The 16,103-nt window shown below is 41.7% G+C and overlaps 1 protein-coding gene across 2 annotated transcripts in view; it reads right to left on the bottom strand.

The window, feature by feature from the left end:
- CREB5 (cAMP responsive element binding protein 5) overlaps positions 1-16,103 on the bottom strand; it is a 214,908-nt gene that overhangs the window by 63,028 nt on the left and 135,777 nt on the right. For both annotated transcript variants that reach the window (XM_030505067.1, XM_030505076.1), the window contains 2 exons: positions 9,043-9,169; positions 6,834-6,944 (listed from right to left, as the gene is read on the bottom strand). In XM_030505067.1, the coding sequence (XP_030360927.1) occupies positions 6,834-6,944; positions 9,043-9,169 (238 nt within the window). The remainder of the gene's footprint in view (positions 1-6,833; positions 6,945-9,042; positions 9,170-16,103) is intronic.

Here is a 16,103-nt window from a genome sequence, read left to right as displayed (position 1 = left end):
AGGGAAGCTGATCTCACAAGGCTTCCATCATCTCAGATGACAGAAGTCTCAGAAGATCAGTTAATTTTTGTCATTCTGAGCCAAAATCTCATCAGTAATGTTCAGGAAATTTCAGGGCATTAAATCCAAATACAAACTGTCTCCTTCATTTGGATTTGAATCCTAAATTTGAGCCTGCACCCCCTGTAAGCTTGAGGAGTTCAGTCTCCCCATTCTTCCACTAGTCTTGAAAAAACACTATATTTCAATGATTATATTGACATTACAATATTAACTTCAAAAAATACATATACATAAATTGTACTCAGACAGAAGTCGTGTTTTCTGGAAGTGGCAGCCAGAAATTCTTCTGTGCTTGTTTCAGCTCTTCCACTGACAAATTGTGTGGCCTCTAGTGAGTCACTTCACTTTTCTCTCTCAGTTCTTGGTCTAAAATTATTTATCGCACAGGAACACTATCATAATTAATAAACTGCTTCATTAGCTACTGTATAGTTTTTAGAAAATGCTTTTTAAGTCTGTCCATAAAGAAGAGATTTATTGCCATGAGAATTTTGCTTCCAGCTCTTGTGTCCTCAGTGGTTAAAACATGGAGCTGGCAAAGTGTGTAACACCATCCCCTTCACCCCAAAGCCCATCTCTTGTCATAAGCTGCACTCGTACATCCCAAGCAAATGCCAGGCTTAATGTGCAACGGCCTGAAGTACGAAACAACTTCCATCATTCATGGCTCTTGCAAAAATCTTGGAAAGTGAAAGCTGTACATATTCCAAGCAAAAGACTGAAATATATCTATGCAAAGCAGAACTTCCCTGTAATGCAACCTTGTTTTTATTTTTATCATTTCCTTTTTCCCTGGCTTCACTACCATAAGGACTTGCTTTTACTTGCACCAGCTCCCAATGACACACAACTTTATACAAACAAAATCTTTTCTGGAAGGGACGGCTCCGCACCAAACACTCACCCTCACATATACAGATGCATCTGACTTAAGTTTCAAAACCTTACAACACACAAAAGCCAGCAGTTCATGTGTTGGGCTAGATGATAACTACAGCAAGTAAATATTAGGATTGTATTTCAATTATTGCTATGGTTACAAAATCAGGGTGGACACTGGAGGGAAGAGGAGAAAGAGAAACAAATCTATAAAGACGATAAATCCTCCGAGGAAAGAGAGGGTGGTGGAGAAACAGAGGGAAAGAGAAAGGATGAGGGCTGGTGGGTGGGGGAGAAAGCGAGGTCATTTTAATACCCAGCGGAATCCAGGCAAACAAAATAATAAAAATCCAAGTTCTTCCAGGGAAATAGCATTGATAAGATCATTGCAGGATAAAGTGACACAAAGAAAGAAAAATGCAAGGAATTGTTACAACTTGTGTCTGCAACAAGCAATGCAATTTGTATGCACTTGCAAGAAGCAAGATCAAATATTCAGCACGTATTCGCAGCAGCTATGAGTAACTGAGCTGCCTTCCTTCTCTATTGCACTTACTGAGCCACCGACAGTTTAAGAAGAATTAGTTCCTACCCAGTCTAGTTTATAATCCTGAATTTAGGCATGACGGGTACAAGGTCCTGTTTCAGTACACAAAACAAAATATGATTAGCTTCACCCATCATGGTAATACCTTAATCCACAGCAAGGCACACTGTCTGCAGGCAAAGCTACTGCCTGGGGAGGATTTTAAAGCATAGATCAGGAGCACACTGAAAGGTTGGCTTTGAGGACTTAGAACATAAGCACAAATGTAACAGGAGATACAATTTCAGAACAGTGAGTTTTGTCAACAGTTGCAGAAGCACTGTATTTTTTTAACTATTTAACAGTCCCCTCCCTGAAAACATTTCTCAGTTACCAATACAGGAAATTTTGTCACACTCTTTCTTTTTTTAATACATTGGAAAACTTTGCTTTGGACATTTTTTTCCTTATGCTGCTTTCATTGCTTTATTGTGAAAGGCAAGGTGAGCAATTGCTGTTCAAAGCTCTGCAGAGATGCAACATTTTTCTTTCTGCTCAGTAGTCCAGAATTGGGCAAAGAAAACCTTCTGGCCCTGAAGCAATGCATGTTGTTCTGCTAAAACGACTCATTTCCCAGCCAGCTTGATAGGAAAACACGGACTTCAAATCTTTTATTATATTAAACAAAGTATCTTCAGTCATGAAGTGTTAAATAGCTAAACCTAGAGCTTCAGTGGCTCTTACCCTGACTTGCCTGCCTATGCCAGCCTCCTGCCTGACATCAGTGTGGAAACCTTGCAGACCTGGGCCCAAAGTGGGATGCCCTTCCCAAGTCCACCAGCTGTCCCAGGATAACACTGCTCTTGGGGCAGTGCTCTTGTATCTGCACCCAAGGGCTACTGCAACAGCAAAGCCAAGTACCAAACTGGGATGGGGGGCAAGAGCTAACTCCATCAGTCTCTCCCTTTGCACCAGCTGCACCATCACAGCTCACAGGCATGGAAATGCACATTATTTGTAAAACAAGAAGGAGCAGAAGACTCCATCCAAACACAGACCTCAACCTGCATCTGAGGAAAGCTGGCCACCTTTGCAGCCGAGCCTTTCCCTCTTGGCTGACATGCTGTGTTTCTGGAGAAAGCGAGCAGTGTCTGTTTGACAGCCGTACGAAATGCACCCAGGTCCCTGCAGCCAGTCCTGCCTTTGCTCTGTGATGGAGAGCTGTGTGATGCCTGACTAAGATTTTCACAGCCACCAGTAGGATCTGGACCCTTAACTCTCATTAAGTCAAATAAAAATTAGTGCTGATGACAACTGGCTAACTGCAATTTCTTCCACCTCTCTCCTCCTCCCCCAAAGCTGTCCAGCATTATTAGGTAAATTATAAAGTTCAGTTAATATGGATATTTTACTACTAAAATTAGCAACATGATCATTACTAGTCTGTTTTCTTTTCTGGTTATGTTTTCACTGTTACTTCTGATAGACACTTTCAGATTAATTTTTTTATTACTACTGTTCAACCTAGTAATGCATACTAGGCAAAAAAATATCCCACAACCCTACGTAGTTCTGATACAGAAATAATATATTTCTTTTCTAAAGAGCCGTACAGATTCTGCCAGGAAGGCAGGCACAGCCAAGCCACACATATTACATTTTATTTAAATTTTATAAAACTATGTATCCAGCAAGGGGCGGATGGCGAAGGTAAAAGAAAAAATTAACAGGTCAAATTGAAAACTGTATTTTTGAGTTCAATTATTTTCATCGCCTGCCTGCCTTTTATACCTCCTTTCAGAGCTCATAAATCTCTAAAGGTAAAGATCAATGCCTTGCAAAATTCAGGTAAAGAGGCATCAGCTCCACTGGAAAGACCTGCTGTGACGCAGCCTTCCAGTGGTTCAGTGCACACTATTTATCTTTCACTCCGGTAATCCACATGGTATTGCGCTTCCAAGTTATAAAACCTTGAATACTCTGAAACTGCAAAACTAAACTGTATGTAAGCAGTATATTAAGGGAAAGGCACTGCCACCAATTCCAAGTTCATAATATTCTCAGCCTACTGAACCACATGTTAATATGCTACACGTGCTATTCTGCATATTTTTACCACGTACACTTAGAGCTATACGTTTCCTCCACTTTCCAGTGCAATATATTTTAATACAAAATCAATGTGTGTTGTCGGTGGGCAGCATAAAGGTTTTATCCACTCAGCTCTGAATCTAGGAAGAAAGCAGTATTGATTTAGATGTTCACTCATTCATTTACTAGGACAGTTTTAAAGCATTAAGTGACAACCTAACTGAGAGGCACACTGTGAGGGAAACTGAGATTGTTGTGATAAATTAAATCAGTTCTAGGATGTCATCTACAATATTTTAATATTTGAAGGAACAGGCACCTGAAAAAATTAAACCAGGAAACCAGCACCTTGGGTGGCAGTGTGGCTTTCTATAAATGCCATGTAATATGAACTGATTAAAGCACACACAGATAAATAAATTGCTTATTATAGAAACATAACATGAATGCAACACATTCTATTTGTGTCTGTAGATGTGCTTGTTTATCAGACAATGTATGTATTTATTATCAGATTGGCTTCCATTTCCTGCTACAAAGCAATTATGAACCAGTCAAGGGTGTGAATCTTTTGCCATCTATCTACTTTCTCTAAAAAACCTGGCTTCAGACAGTATCCATACTGGTATTATTTATCCATATTTATTTTATAGAAGCAAATTAAGTCACACATGTAACCAAACAGTGTTATGACTGCTGTGTACCAAATCATGCTTGCATTGCTCAGGTACATACTTCCAAGAGGCCACAAGGATTTGGTCTCACATCTGGGTCTCACATCTAGAGGAGCCTGTTCTGCATTCTTTCATGTAGGCACAAAGAAAATGTTGATCCATCTGCCATGGATTCCGGCAGCTGATGAAACAGGCCCAAAGTTCCCCAAACTTCTCTAGTTACTGCAGTCATTAGCTGCAAGCAGCTTAGATGACTTTGTCTAGCATCTAATGCGTATATTCTTCACAGACTGGGGCCAGCCAAAGAGAACCTAAGCAGTGCTGGATGCACCAGCAGTAATAGCATTAGCAGAATCTGGGGAAATCTGAAATTCCTTCCTAATGCAGGATGCAATCCGTCCAGTTACTAAGCACCCTCGTTTTCAACTTTATAAAAAAAATCACCAGAGTATGCATGAAGCAAAGTGAAATAGTTAATAATTAGAACAAACATGCCTGTAATAGAGATGATTCAGATTTAAAATTCATTAATGTATGTGTAAGAAATAATTTTGCTCTGAATATTTCCTACATTTTTTCCACTTTGTGTTCATAATGAGTATTGTTAATAACATTTGTATTCCTCAAAGCAGTAGCTAAACAAAGATGCTTTTTACATTACAGGCATGCTCAAATGAAACCAAAGTATAAAACTAGAATATAGAATGCTAAAAAACCCTCTGCATTTGAAAAGGAGAAAAGGTCCTGGAGCTGTGAATAATGTCTCTTACTCTTAAGAGTTAACATATGTAGATTTTTTCCACCTCTGAAAGAGTAGCAGAAAGCCCCTGAGAAGCAAAGGCGCTACTTGTTCACTATACTGTGTTCTGGAACTGATAGCAATTTCTGTTTGAAAGGACCGTCCCTTCATACGTAGGTTTAGGGACAAAACCTGCTTATCCAGATTAAAAAGTAATTTGTATTAATGTACAGTTTCAGCTATTAAAGCACAGAATTCTCACCATATGCACCAATAATTTAATCTTGTTCTTAAGTAGCCTCACACTTCCAGTAAAAAAAAAGGCAGGGAGTGCAGGGGGAGAGTAAACTACAGAACCTTTAGTCCCCAAAAGAGATGCCAATTTTAGATTTATTCAGCCAAGGAATATTTAGCTTGGCTCAGCTATGCTTACGTTGAAAAAACACTTGCCTATTCCAAAAAGTTTTTAACAAGCTCTGCTGCAGATGCTGTTGCCATTTGGCATGTCACCATCACTGTGTGGTACAGCAGAGAGAGAACTCTTGACCACAGGTTTTCCTTGGCAGGGGGAGAGAGTGTTTTTGGCTATTGCTCTTCTTTTGGCCAACTGGCTGCATGTTTACAGAGCGTGGTTTTAGACGGGGTGTTAACAGAGGTTGGGTTAACAACCTAACCCAGACCAACAGTGAGGCAAAGGCATGACCTATCCAGTATAAGAAAACAGAGATAGAATAAGCTTGTATATGTTGTTGCTCTTAACCTAGACTCTCCTGCATGCACCATACCTATATACAACAAGATGTTTTTCTTTGCCGCAGGGTAGATGACAACAACTTTAAAAGCTGTACCAGTCATGCAAAGTAGAAATATATAAAAACATGTGGTTGCTTAATCTTTGTAGGCTTGATTTCATTTTCTCACTCATGACAATTTTACCTTGGCAAAATGCCACTGAAAGAAGTTCAGTGAAGTTACTCCTGTTTTCCACTATGATGAGATATCTTGAGAGGATAAAAAGCCTACAGAGTTAAACTGCAAACTTCTGTCCTTGTGTTTCCACTAGCCAGGAAATGGCAGTTCTGAAAATGAAAAAGCCTAAGTATTTCGACATTGATGAACTCGGTTCCAGGGATATTAGTGCCGAATACCTCCATCAGAGTGCACCTAAAGCTGAGGAAAATTTACAAATGCCCACTTGTAGCTTCGTTTACCTACATTAATACTATACCAGTACATATGCTTGAGAAGCCTTGACCTAGTAAGACATACAACTTTAAAAAACACTATGACATTTGACTCATATAAATAAATTACTTTTGTTGAAATTCTGACTCTTCTTTCTGATGGTGACACCTTTGTTGCACTCAAGCAAAAGAAAATATCCCAGTTTTATATACATTGTTTGGTCTGCTTTTCTAACATGGCCATTACCCTGACACACCATGCACCCATCTGGAAAAAACAAATACTGCATATACACTCTCCACATCAGACGCTTTTTACTTCACTCTTTATTAACTTTTTAAGCAAAGTTGTGGAGCACAGACACCATCAGAGAACCAGCCAGACCATTTTCTTAAATTCCACTAATCTGCACCAAAATCCTATTTAACACAATACAGATCAGACAGCCCAACCTGCACTTCAGTTCCCTCTCACTGAGAGTTCAGCAAGGACTAGGAACATCTTGAAAGTTCATAGACATAGTTCAATTTACTGCAGCATATTAAAAAAAGAGTATAACATATGACTAAGAATGAAGTAAGCAGTGTCTGGCTACATCCCCCACTGTCTGGGTAACCAGTATGCAAGAGCAATACAAGAAAAGCATTTTATTAGTATTATTATTTTCTCTTTTTACCATTTTGGCTTCTGAATGCATCGGGGGGACTTGAGGTGCAGCACACGGATTATTGAGGTTCGGCCCCTGCATCCCCATGATGTTGGAGTTCATTGACATTTGTCGCTCCATCTTTTAAAAGACAAAAAAAAAAAAGGTTTCAAAACATCTGGAGACATTTGCAAGAATTTATGCTCAGTTTCTATTTAAATGGACTCAGCTTTATTTCTTCAAGTCATGACTGGAAAAATAACAATCTGTGTCATGAATTGCATGTGTGTATGCACACAGGAGTGTGTTTCATCAGAATCGACCCTGAAAACTCACAGCCAATTATAAAGAAAAAGGCTCTTTACTAAACAAATGTAGCAGCCACCCAGGTTTGTGCTTTTTTGTAATGATTTTCTCCCTTTCAGTATAACAACAGTCAGAGTTAAGTGGTTTTAAAAGCATCACTGTATAAAGTTGTAGCTTCCCCTGTCAGTGCAGCCCAACTTAGCTTGTTAAAAACATAAATAAAAATCTACAATCTCGAATATATGAAAAACGAGTTGGCTTTTTTCTTCCCTTCACTCGGACTGCTCAGCTGAGAAGAGTTTTCCGCATGTCTTGTAAGGGAAGCTTTCATGTATTGCTGAGATAGCAAAAACCAAAGCAGAGCTCCTCTTGGCTCTTCAGAGCCCTTTCTGCAAGCCCTTTCTGCAATTTCACTAGGCTGGGAGGGAGGGATGCAATTTTCAAACAAAACCTAATGGCAGTAAGGCCTGGATAAAATAATTTCCTGGTGCATCTCCCCCGAAAAGAGGCAAGCCCTGTTCCACTGCTAGTTATTGCTAAGGGTGATAAGTAGGGTTATGGTGCTGCTTTCAACCAGAGCTGAACATCCTGCCTTGCTTTGGGCCAGTCCCCTGCATCTTTGGCTCATAAAAGAAAGAAGCTTTTGAATCTTCCTGAGCCCTTCCAAGCAGGGGAGCTATTTTTGTGAGGTCTTGACTTCCACCCTCCATGATCCCAGCAAGAATCATGGGATTCTTGCTTCAGCGCCCCTCATCCTTTCCATGGAGCAGGAGCAGCTCCCGCTGCCATCTTTGCAGCCCTTCCCAGAGGACTATGGCGCAGAAGCTGCAGCCAAGGCAACCAGCGGTGATAGCGTCTGTCTTGCTTCTGTGTTCATGTCTCAGGGGCTCTCAGCTGGAGCACACCTGCTTGTCTGCATGCAGAGCTGCCCAAAGGGTTCCCCAGCGGCAACCTGAAGCCCCCAGGCTTACACTGAAGCAGGATGTTTGCTCCATTTCAGGTTCCTTAGGAATCATGCCAGAAAAAAACTCCCACAGTGACATGTCATGTATTTTTTCTGTAGAACTTCCTGGTCGATATTCCAGGAAAGCCTTATTGACAAGTTACTAATTACTTGGCTTATTAATGACTGCTCAAATAGCAGCCAAACCTGAATCTATGCAGCCCTCTGGAGTGTCTCCTTTGCTCCAGCAAAGCCAGAACAAGCAGTGCTTTCCTCCCTCCCGTGGTCAATCACACTCAGATTGTCTTCCAGGCTGAAAATCATGTAATGAAACAGAAACTTCTCCTGTCCCAGTCTCCTCTTCCCTATGCCATCCTTACTCTCTCCACCCCCAACCTGCCCAAATGTATTATACTGAAAGGGTTGTTAAACTCATTTAAGAATCTGAAGCTACAATCGCAAAGCAAGCCTTTGTCTCCCAGCAGATGGGAAATATTCCCATCTCTGTAGAAATGAGTGGAAGATGAGCAGTGATCATGACCCAATTCTAATTAAGTGCAATTACCAGGCCAGAAAAGTAAGTCACATTTCTTTCTTGATAGCTGGTTATCTTCACAAACAAGAGGATTACTTAGAGTTCACTGGCATAACTCATGTACATGGCTTTTCCAGTTTTGTCTGACTTGAGAAAAATCTTTTTGTTCCAGCACAGACATACTGATCTCACCTACATGACCAAGTGTGAGAATCAGAAATTGTAGTCTCGTGTAAACTGCTTCTAGTCACTCTTACACTAATTAACATGCCATTAACTGCAGAAATAATACTCTTGTGTAAGATGAAGCAGTGAAATAGGTCCAGCTTCCTTAACTCATCACACTTTGATTTCTTTAGAGAATTCTGCAGACTTTCACCTCTGCATAGGTTGAATTGTGCAAAAAAACCAACTCCCCCTGCTTCCTCCAAAAAAACTCAAACCAAAATACTTACAGGCATGAGTACAGCAGAAGATCCAGGCATGGTAGGGTTGGGCAGGGTGCCAGGCATAGAGGCAGGCATAGGCTGTCTTTGTCGGTTGTGTAGGTGCAGTAGTGAAGACAGAGAACCTGGGACAGGCCTAGAAGAAAAGGTGAGAAAGCTGTCATGGGCTACAGAGACCAAAACAAGCCCTGCCATGCCAGCCATTGCTAGGCACAGGCAACTCTAGACAAGCAGGCACAGATAATCCAATCCAGCATTTGTCCTCTCCTGCATAAATTAGTAGAACAGAAAGTTTTCAAGAAGCAGATGAATCACCTTCCCTCTACTATTTATCGGTTAAAGCACCAGTCTAGTTCATCCAACAGAACATGAATGTAAAGGTAACAGCTAGTCTCAGTCTACACATCTCTGCATCTTACAGTGCCCAGCAGCAGATTTCTACAGACAAAGCAGAAAAATTTCCTGGCATGCCACATCAGTGCATTGCTGTAAATTCAGCCCTCACGAACAAAAGTATCTGGATGATACAACTATGACAGAAAAGTAAACACTCTTAAACTAATTTTGAAGTTTTATCACCTGTAAATAAACTACTCTAAAATTAGTATTTCATCTTGCTCTTCATATTTTCTCCGGTGCAACTCTACCAAGCTTTTGTTCCAAAGTGAGTTACCAGTTACCAGGGCAGAGAAAATGGACAAAAAAAAAAAAAAGAAAATTAGCAAAATTACATTCAGATTAAGTAGCTTGCAAAGGCAAAAAGTACAGACTATAAAAAGGCAGAGTGAATTATTTTGGCAAAAGGAGTTCAAAAGATTTAGAAGGATTTTTCTAAGCACAGCACAGGGAAAACGGTACATGTGAGAAAGCAGGCCCACTCACAAAGAAGAATCATCATAAAATTAATGGATTAAACAAAGCTGCAACTGCTTTTTGAAAATAGCCTTTAAGAATGTGGTCTTGGGAGTTAGTTAATCAGTTCTGAAGAAGGTATGAATTGCTTGAAATTTGTGATAAATGTAACTTTCTACCTTTTCAAATGGCATGAAAATAAGACATCTTTCACATACAGTACCTCAACAAACATTGCTAGTTAGTACATTAAATTCTTACACAGCAGGTTGCTCTGCAGTATAGCATGTGGTTACACTATTTATTAGGCAGGAGAGGAATGAGAAGGATGGGAGAGAAGGAGGTACAGTCCAGGAGCTTGAAGAGCCTCTGCAGCAGGGAGCATGGAAAGAGTCTCAAGATGTTTGGAGTCTCTAAACATCAGGGCTGATTATCAGCCTTGGCAGAAGCATCCTTTGCTTCAGTGACGAATCCATAGCTAGCCAGAAAGCCTCAAAATCAGGCTGGGCTGGCCGGGGAAGCAGAGTCATAATCTCAGAGCTGTGAGGGGAAAGACAGACACTTCTCCGACTTGGTCTGAACCGTATCACATCCAATCATAGGGCTTTATTTCTTGCCCCTCGAATTTTAAGTGATTCTGGCAATCGCGAGTACATACACCCCTCCTCTAACTTTAGCTGTCACTTTCATTTATCTAACAACAAGCAAAAAAGCCAAAGGCCGTGAACAATGGAATTCACAGACATCCCCTATGGAGAACATCACATCCAGGCTCCCAAAGCTGAGGTGCCTGTCTTATGGCAGCACCAGCTTCTTCTGACCGACAAGTCTCATCCTCTTGTGCCCCAGGGCTCAAACCATCTAATTCCCAGTATTTTCCATCCTTGAACTTTCAGTTTTCCAACCCTCCTCTCTTCAAGCCCGTTCTCCCCCGAAAAACATTTCTGTCCCAACAAATGCCACCTTGAAGCCCTTGCTCTGCCTACTCCCTTGTGCCCAGACACCTCTGCTCCTCCCACCCATCTGCCCTCAGCTGCCCTCTCTTTAGCAGCTGCGCATTACTGAACCCACCCTTTTGTCTTGGTTCTGCATGGAGAGATGCAGCCTGTGTCTTGAAGGATGCTTTAAAAAATCCTCCCAGACACATACAGTACTTATTCAGAAGAGGGGAAAAAAACCAACTCAACAACAAATGTATCTCAGATACAGACAAAAAGCTCTTCCTATGCCTCCCTGGTTAACTGCTGATGGAGGAATATGATGTGCTTTACATTTTCATACCTCCCCAAAGAAACTCAAGACAATGACTCCCAAATACAGGGTGTAATCCTGTGAGAGGGTGCAAGAAGCACTGTGAGGGAGCATGAATCAGCTTCTGGGAAAGGGGACCCTACAGTCAGCTCAGCACAAGGCTAAGCCTGGGGAACTGTGGAATAGATGCAGTGCAGGAAAAATGAGCTCAGAAAACATACTTAAAGTACAGAGCCCCTGACCCATCCCACTCTCCACATAAAACACAATTGCTCCATGTACCAGCACTCATCCACACAAGACAACTGATGAATCATTAGGACAGGGTCAAAACAGCACAAAAAGCCAATTCAGTGATCCTTTGAAAAGAAAAAAGTGAGAAGATACCCGGCTGAATGTGTGGAGAATGATCTCAGTTTGGTTTTCAGAGGCTGTGGTGACTGCCACAGCAGAGTTTGCTTCCCACCAGCCCATCCTCACCAAAACTACAGCCTGGCAGAGCAGCAGACAAGAAGCTCAAACAGGTCTTCCCTATCTTACACTTTAAAGTCCACACGACAGCTGCCAAATGAACGATTAAGACCCGCACACTGGGGTGGCTGCGGAGCAGAACAGAGTGTGCTGTACCTGCTGCCAGGGATGCACCCTGGTTTTCCTCCCAGGAGAGCAGGCAGTGAGGAGTGGATGGGAATGGAGAAAGTGCTGGTACACTCTCCTGCATGCCCTGGGACAAGAGTGAGGTGTGCACCTACCCGCACGGTGGAGCTCTGGAGCCCTCTGGGTACACCAGCTTAGCCGCAGCCTACAGGAACTGTGCTGGCTAACAGAGGCAATGCATTCAGTAAAAATATCACTTGAGTTTTCAGTGGGACCAAAGTAAAACAAGTGCCGTGACACATCCCCACCCCCTTAATTCATTCTGAGACTGTCCCACGTACAGATCCTTTGTACAAGTCACCAGTTTCATAATAAGCTTAGGTGTTAGGCTGTTTGACAGAAACTTATTTTGGCCTGACCTATGCAATTTGTGCAAGTGACTCTCAAGGGACTGCATGGTTTGAGTTTTGCTTATATGTTCCAGAGCCAAAAAAATTTCCAAAATTGCTTTAATGAGTTTGGGAATATGGGACTTGGGCAAAAAGGAATTATTGGTATTTATTAAAATGGTAAAGAAGCTTCTTTGCTGTCCCCAGTTTCACCTTTAACATTGTGCTTCGCTTTGGGGGTCTGCATGTGCTTTACACTTAGCTAGAGGAAAAAGATCCTCAGTACTCCAGGTATTTTTTCTTACTACACTCCTGCTAGTCTGTTCCCAAGTGTTTTTTGCAGGGAGATGCAGAGCAGTCAGAGAAACCTTGTGCTTCAAGGTTGACCCTCTGTTGAAAAGTCTGCACCTCTCCTGCCACCAATAAAAGTGCTGCATAATGCACACCAGATTCCACTCCCCATGGGGAAGCTGATATTGGCCAGTACTCATGGATACTTCTATTGCTTCCACATTGACTATAGGTCGCCCATTAGTATGTGCTCATGCACACTCACTTGCACAGAGTTCAGGGAATGTGTATAGCACAGAACCATACAGGCTGAGATACTCAATTTGTCTAAGACATTTCTTCTTCTTCCAAGGACAACACAATCTCTTTTGTTGTTGCTTTCTATCCTGCAGCAAAGAAAGTCACTGAGAGCTTGTAATTGTTATTTTTAATGTTGGACACGTTGACTCTGCTCCTCTCTTTGTAACTGCTGAGGAGGTGCTGCCTGCAGCCTGTCCGTCAATGTTGCTGACTGAGGGATTTTAATTTCTTGGCACCTGTGTTGCTAAATAAATAGGGTTGTTGGGCAAACAGCCCACAAATAAAGGACAGATAAGATAGAGAACTGGCAAGTGCTCAACCTCACTGAAAATCTGACCATCCATGTTTTTTTTCCCAAATATTAGAATTTTCATTGTGTTCCAGCAGGATTCTGCTGTTGCACATGATGGGGTCTCAGTCAGCATTTGTACACTATCTCTTGCGGCCTATGTGGCCTGGATGAATAGCGTTATGGTGGCTTAGTAAAATACCACGTGTTAGACAAGCTGCTGTAACTGACCACGTTGGCTCCCCTCCCTCTGCACGATCGTGCTAACACCGTGACTCATCCTTACTAACATTTAAACAGATGGGCGGTACCCCACTAAGCCATGGTGACTCGATCATGTTCCATCCTATGACTCTACTCAACGATTAAAGATAACTCCACTAACGTAATCAAATATCTACGATACATACTTCGCTATGTGCCTTCTTGATTAATACCAAACATTCTGTCTGCTATGACACAACACCTATCTGACCTAGTTTTCTAGATTGTCTGATGACTAAACACTGCATTTGTCTATTAAAAGACCAGCCTTCACTTAAGTTGTAGTATTCAAGGACAGTTTCTGCACATGAGAATTTGCTGCTGACGTCTCATGAGATTAGGATCATATTGCCCTAGACCATCCAGGGCTATGTGCAAGAAGGACTGAAGCTATTTAAAGTATCACTGCAGTATGTTTTCTATTATGGTAAAGCACTCCGGGTCAGTGGGTCTTACCATGACCTCTCTCCTGCTCCTTCCTCTCCTGCATGTAGCATTCATGCAAGGTCAGCAGGAATATTTACATCACAACCCACTTCATTCTACTTCAATTAGCTCTGGTGTGGAAAAAGTAAATCCGTAAGTATACGGAGCTGCACTGGAGCAAAGGGACTCATCTCGACTTTCTATGGCCTCCAGACCCAGACAGCTCACACTGGAGCAGCTCACAGGTGGCTGGTTGTGCTATGGCAATTCGCCATGTTGGGTCAGCACTGGCTCAGGGATTTCTGCACCACGCTCCAGTTACGCAATGCAGACTTGCCCAGACTTTCATCATTTTTATATGTATGTATGTATATATACATACATACATATATATGTATTTATTATAACAGTGCCCAGAAGCCTTGGTTTAAAAAGTGGGTGAGGTCCTGCCCCAAAAAACTTATAGATCAAGGATAAAATGAGGAAGACGAGTGGAAGCAATAAGGAGGCACAGGTGAATAAGGCAGCAATGATACCATTATGATCAATGTAGTGAGGAGCAACCACTGTGTACCAGCAGCCTGGATCTTTTCAAGGTATGTCAGCATGTGCATGTGGTTTGGGTGGCTTTCAGGCTGAAGCACACAAGGAGTCTACTCTGCTGAGAATGAGCACAGCCAGCTACAGTCTACCCTCTGAATGTCCCATGGACAACCAGATATTTTTGCAATTAAACTTTTCATTGCTAAAAAGTAAGCTCACTGGAGCACATGGTGCTATAGACCAGCTGCAAACCACTTCCATAGCAGCTACTGAGGCCAGAGTACCTGACTCAAGTGCTGTCCTTGGCCTTCAATATTTGAAAAATTCAGAGGGCAAAGACATGGAGGGGATGTTTTAACCTGAGAAAAGTGTACTGACTGCAGGGGTTGCCTCACTTACTGCTGGCCTGCTGTTGTTTAATCCGCAGTGCCATTATTTAAGCCTATCAATCCAACTATAGCTTTCCTCATTTGTGGCCCATTATTTGAGGTGTTCCCTCCCCCCACAAAAGTAGGGCAGTTCTGTCTAGTTTCAATTTACTCATTTGTCATTCAGAGGAGGAAAGAAAAAAACAAACACAAAGGAAAGCAACAACAAAGCACCAGGCAAGTACTTGGAATACCTCACATAGTTGCAGGGACCTCACCTGACCTGCGTATCCCACGTTTAACGCTGTTTTAATCAGAGCATCACCAAAGAGCCAAGCTTTCCAAGAAGTGGGAAGTTTGTGTCACCAGGTTTTTCAGAGAGCCAAACTATATTGAGGGGAAAAGAAAACTGGCACCTAAAATTAATGGCTCCCTGCCAACCTAGTAAAGATCCTTGTTTGTATTTCTCAGACAATTCAGACATCTGCATGATGTGGGTAGATTATTATTATCAGTAGCAGACATTTATACTGTGGCGGTGCCCAAAGGTCCCAGTCGGGACCGGGACCCCATTGAGCCTGGCACTGTACAAACACAGATAAGAGACAATTCTTACACAGTGTGTTTACAATCTAAAGACACAAAACAGATGAAAAGTAGAAGACAGAGACAGAACATACAAGCAAATAAATATGCTAAAGAATTTGAGACAATTTAGTGGCACTCCTCTGGTTGCTTTTTTGTTTCTTTGTATGTTTTTTCTTTAACTCATATGCTCAGAATGACAGGAGCAAGGAAGTTTGAAAGAGGAAGGGAGTAACTAAGATTGAGACACAGGAAGGGCAATACTCTAGAGAGGAAAAATTGTGGCTCATAACTTAGAGGATTTAGGGAGCATCCAGGCAAAGCTATGGTTTCTGTAGAGGTTTCTAAACAGAGTGTGCATGTATTTTCATGTATGTGTTTCCTTAAGGTATTTTCCCAGTATTGGACAAGAGATTTCAGCCTGGGAAAGAGAAATTAGCTGATCGTAAAGACACTGGCAAAGTGAAAGTGATGCTTGACGCTGTAATGAGAAACTGAAGGACTAAGTGAGATAAGATAAGGCTAAGCTGCGAAAAGTCTTAAGGACAAGAAGCTTGATTCAGAAGTGAAGGGAAAGCTCATGTAAGTGTTTGCGGAGAGCTGGCATAATTAAGATAACAAGCTATTCATTGGCACAGAGGTAGAAAGAATTCAGCAACAAGCAGCACAAAAGGAGCAAGATGCAGCATAGAGATATGAAATGATACGGACAAAGTCAAAAGCAAGCAAAGAGACGTTACTTCTCAATTCACATATCCCTTGATGTTAAGTAAGAAGCTGTTCACTGGGAAAAAAGCAACTCCACAGAGATGCATTCTTGCTCACTTGCTTTAAGTCACAGGGACAGAAGATATAACTGAAGGGAAAGAATAAGGAAAAAAGAAAAAAAAAAAAAGGGCAGGGAATTGGTATATA

Source organism: Strigops habroptila, chromosome 1 (genome assembly GCF_004027225.2).
Source record: "Strigops habroptila isolate Jane chromosome 1, bStrHab1.2.pri, whole genome shotgun sequence".
Taxonomy (NCBI): Eukaryota; Metazoa; Chordata; class Aves; order Psittaciformes; family Psittacidae; genus Strigops; species Strigops habroptila.
The sequence above is the reverse complement of the archived record's forward strand: the minus strand, read 5'-3'. Positions and strand labels throughout refer to the sequence as shown.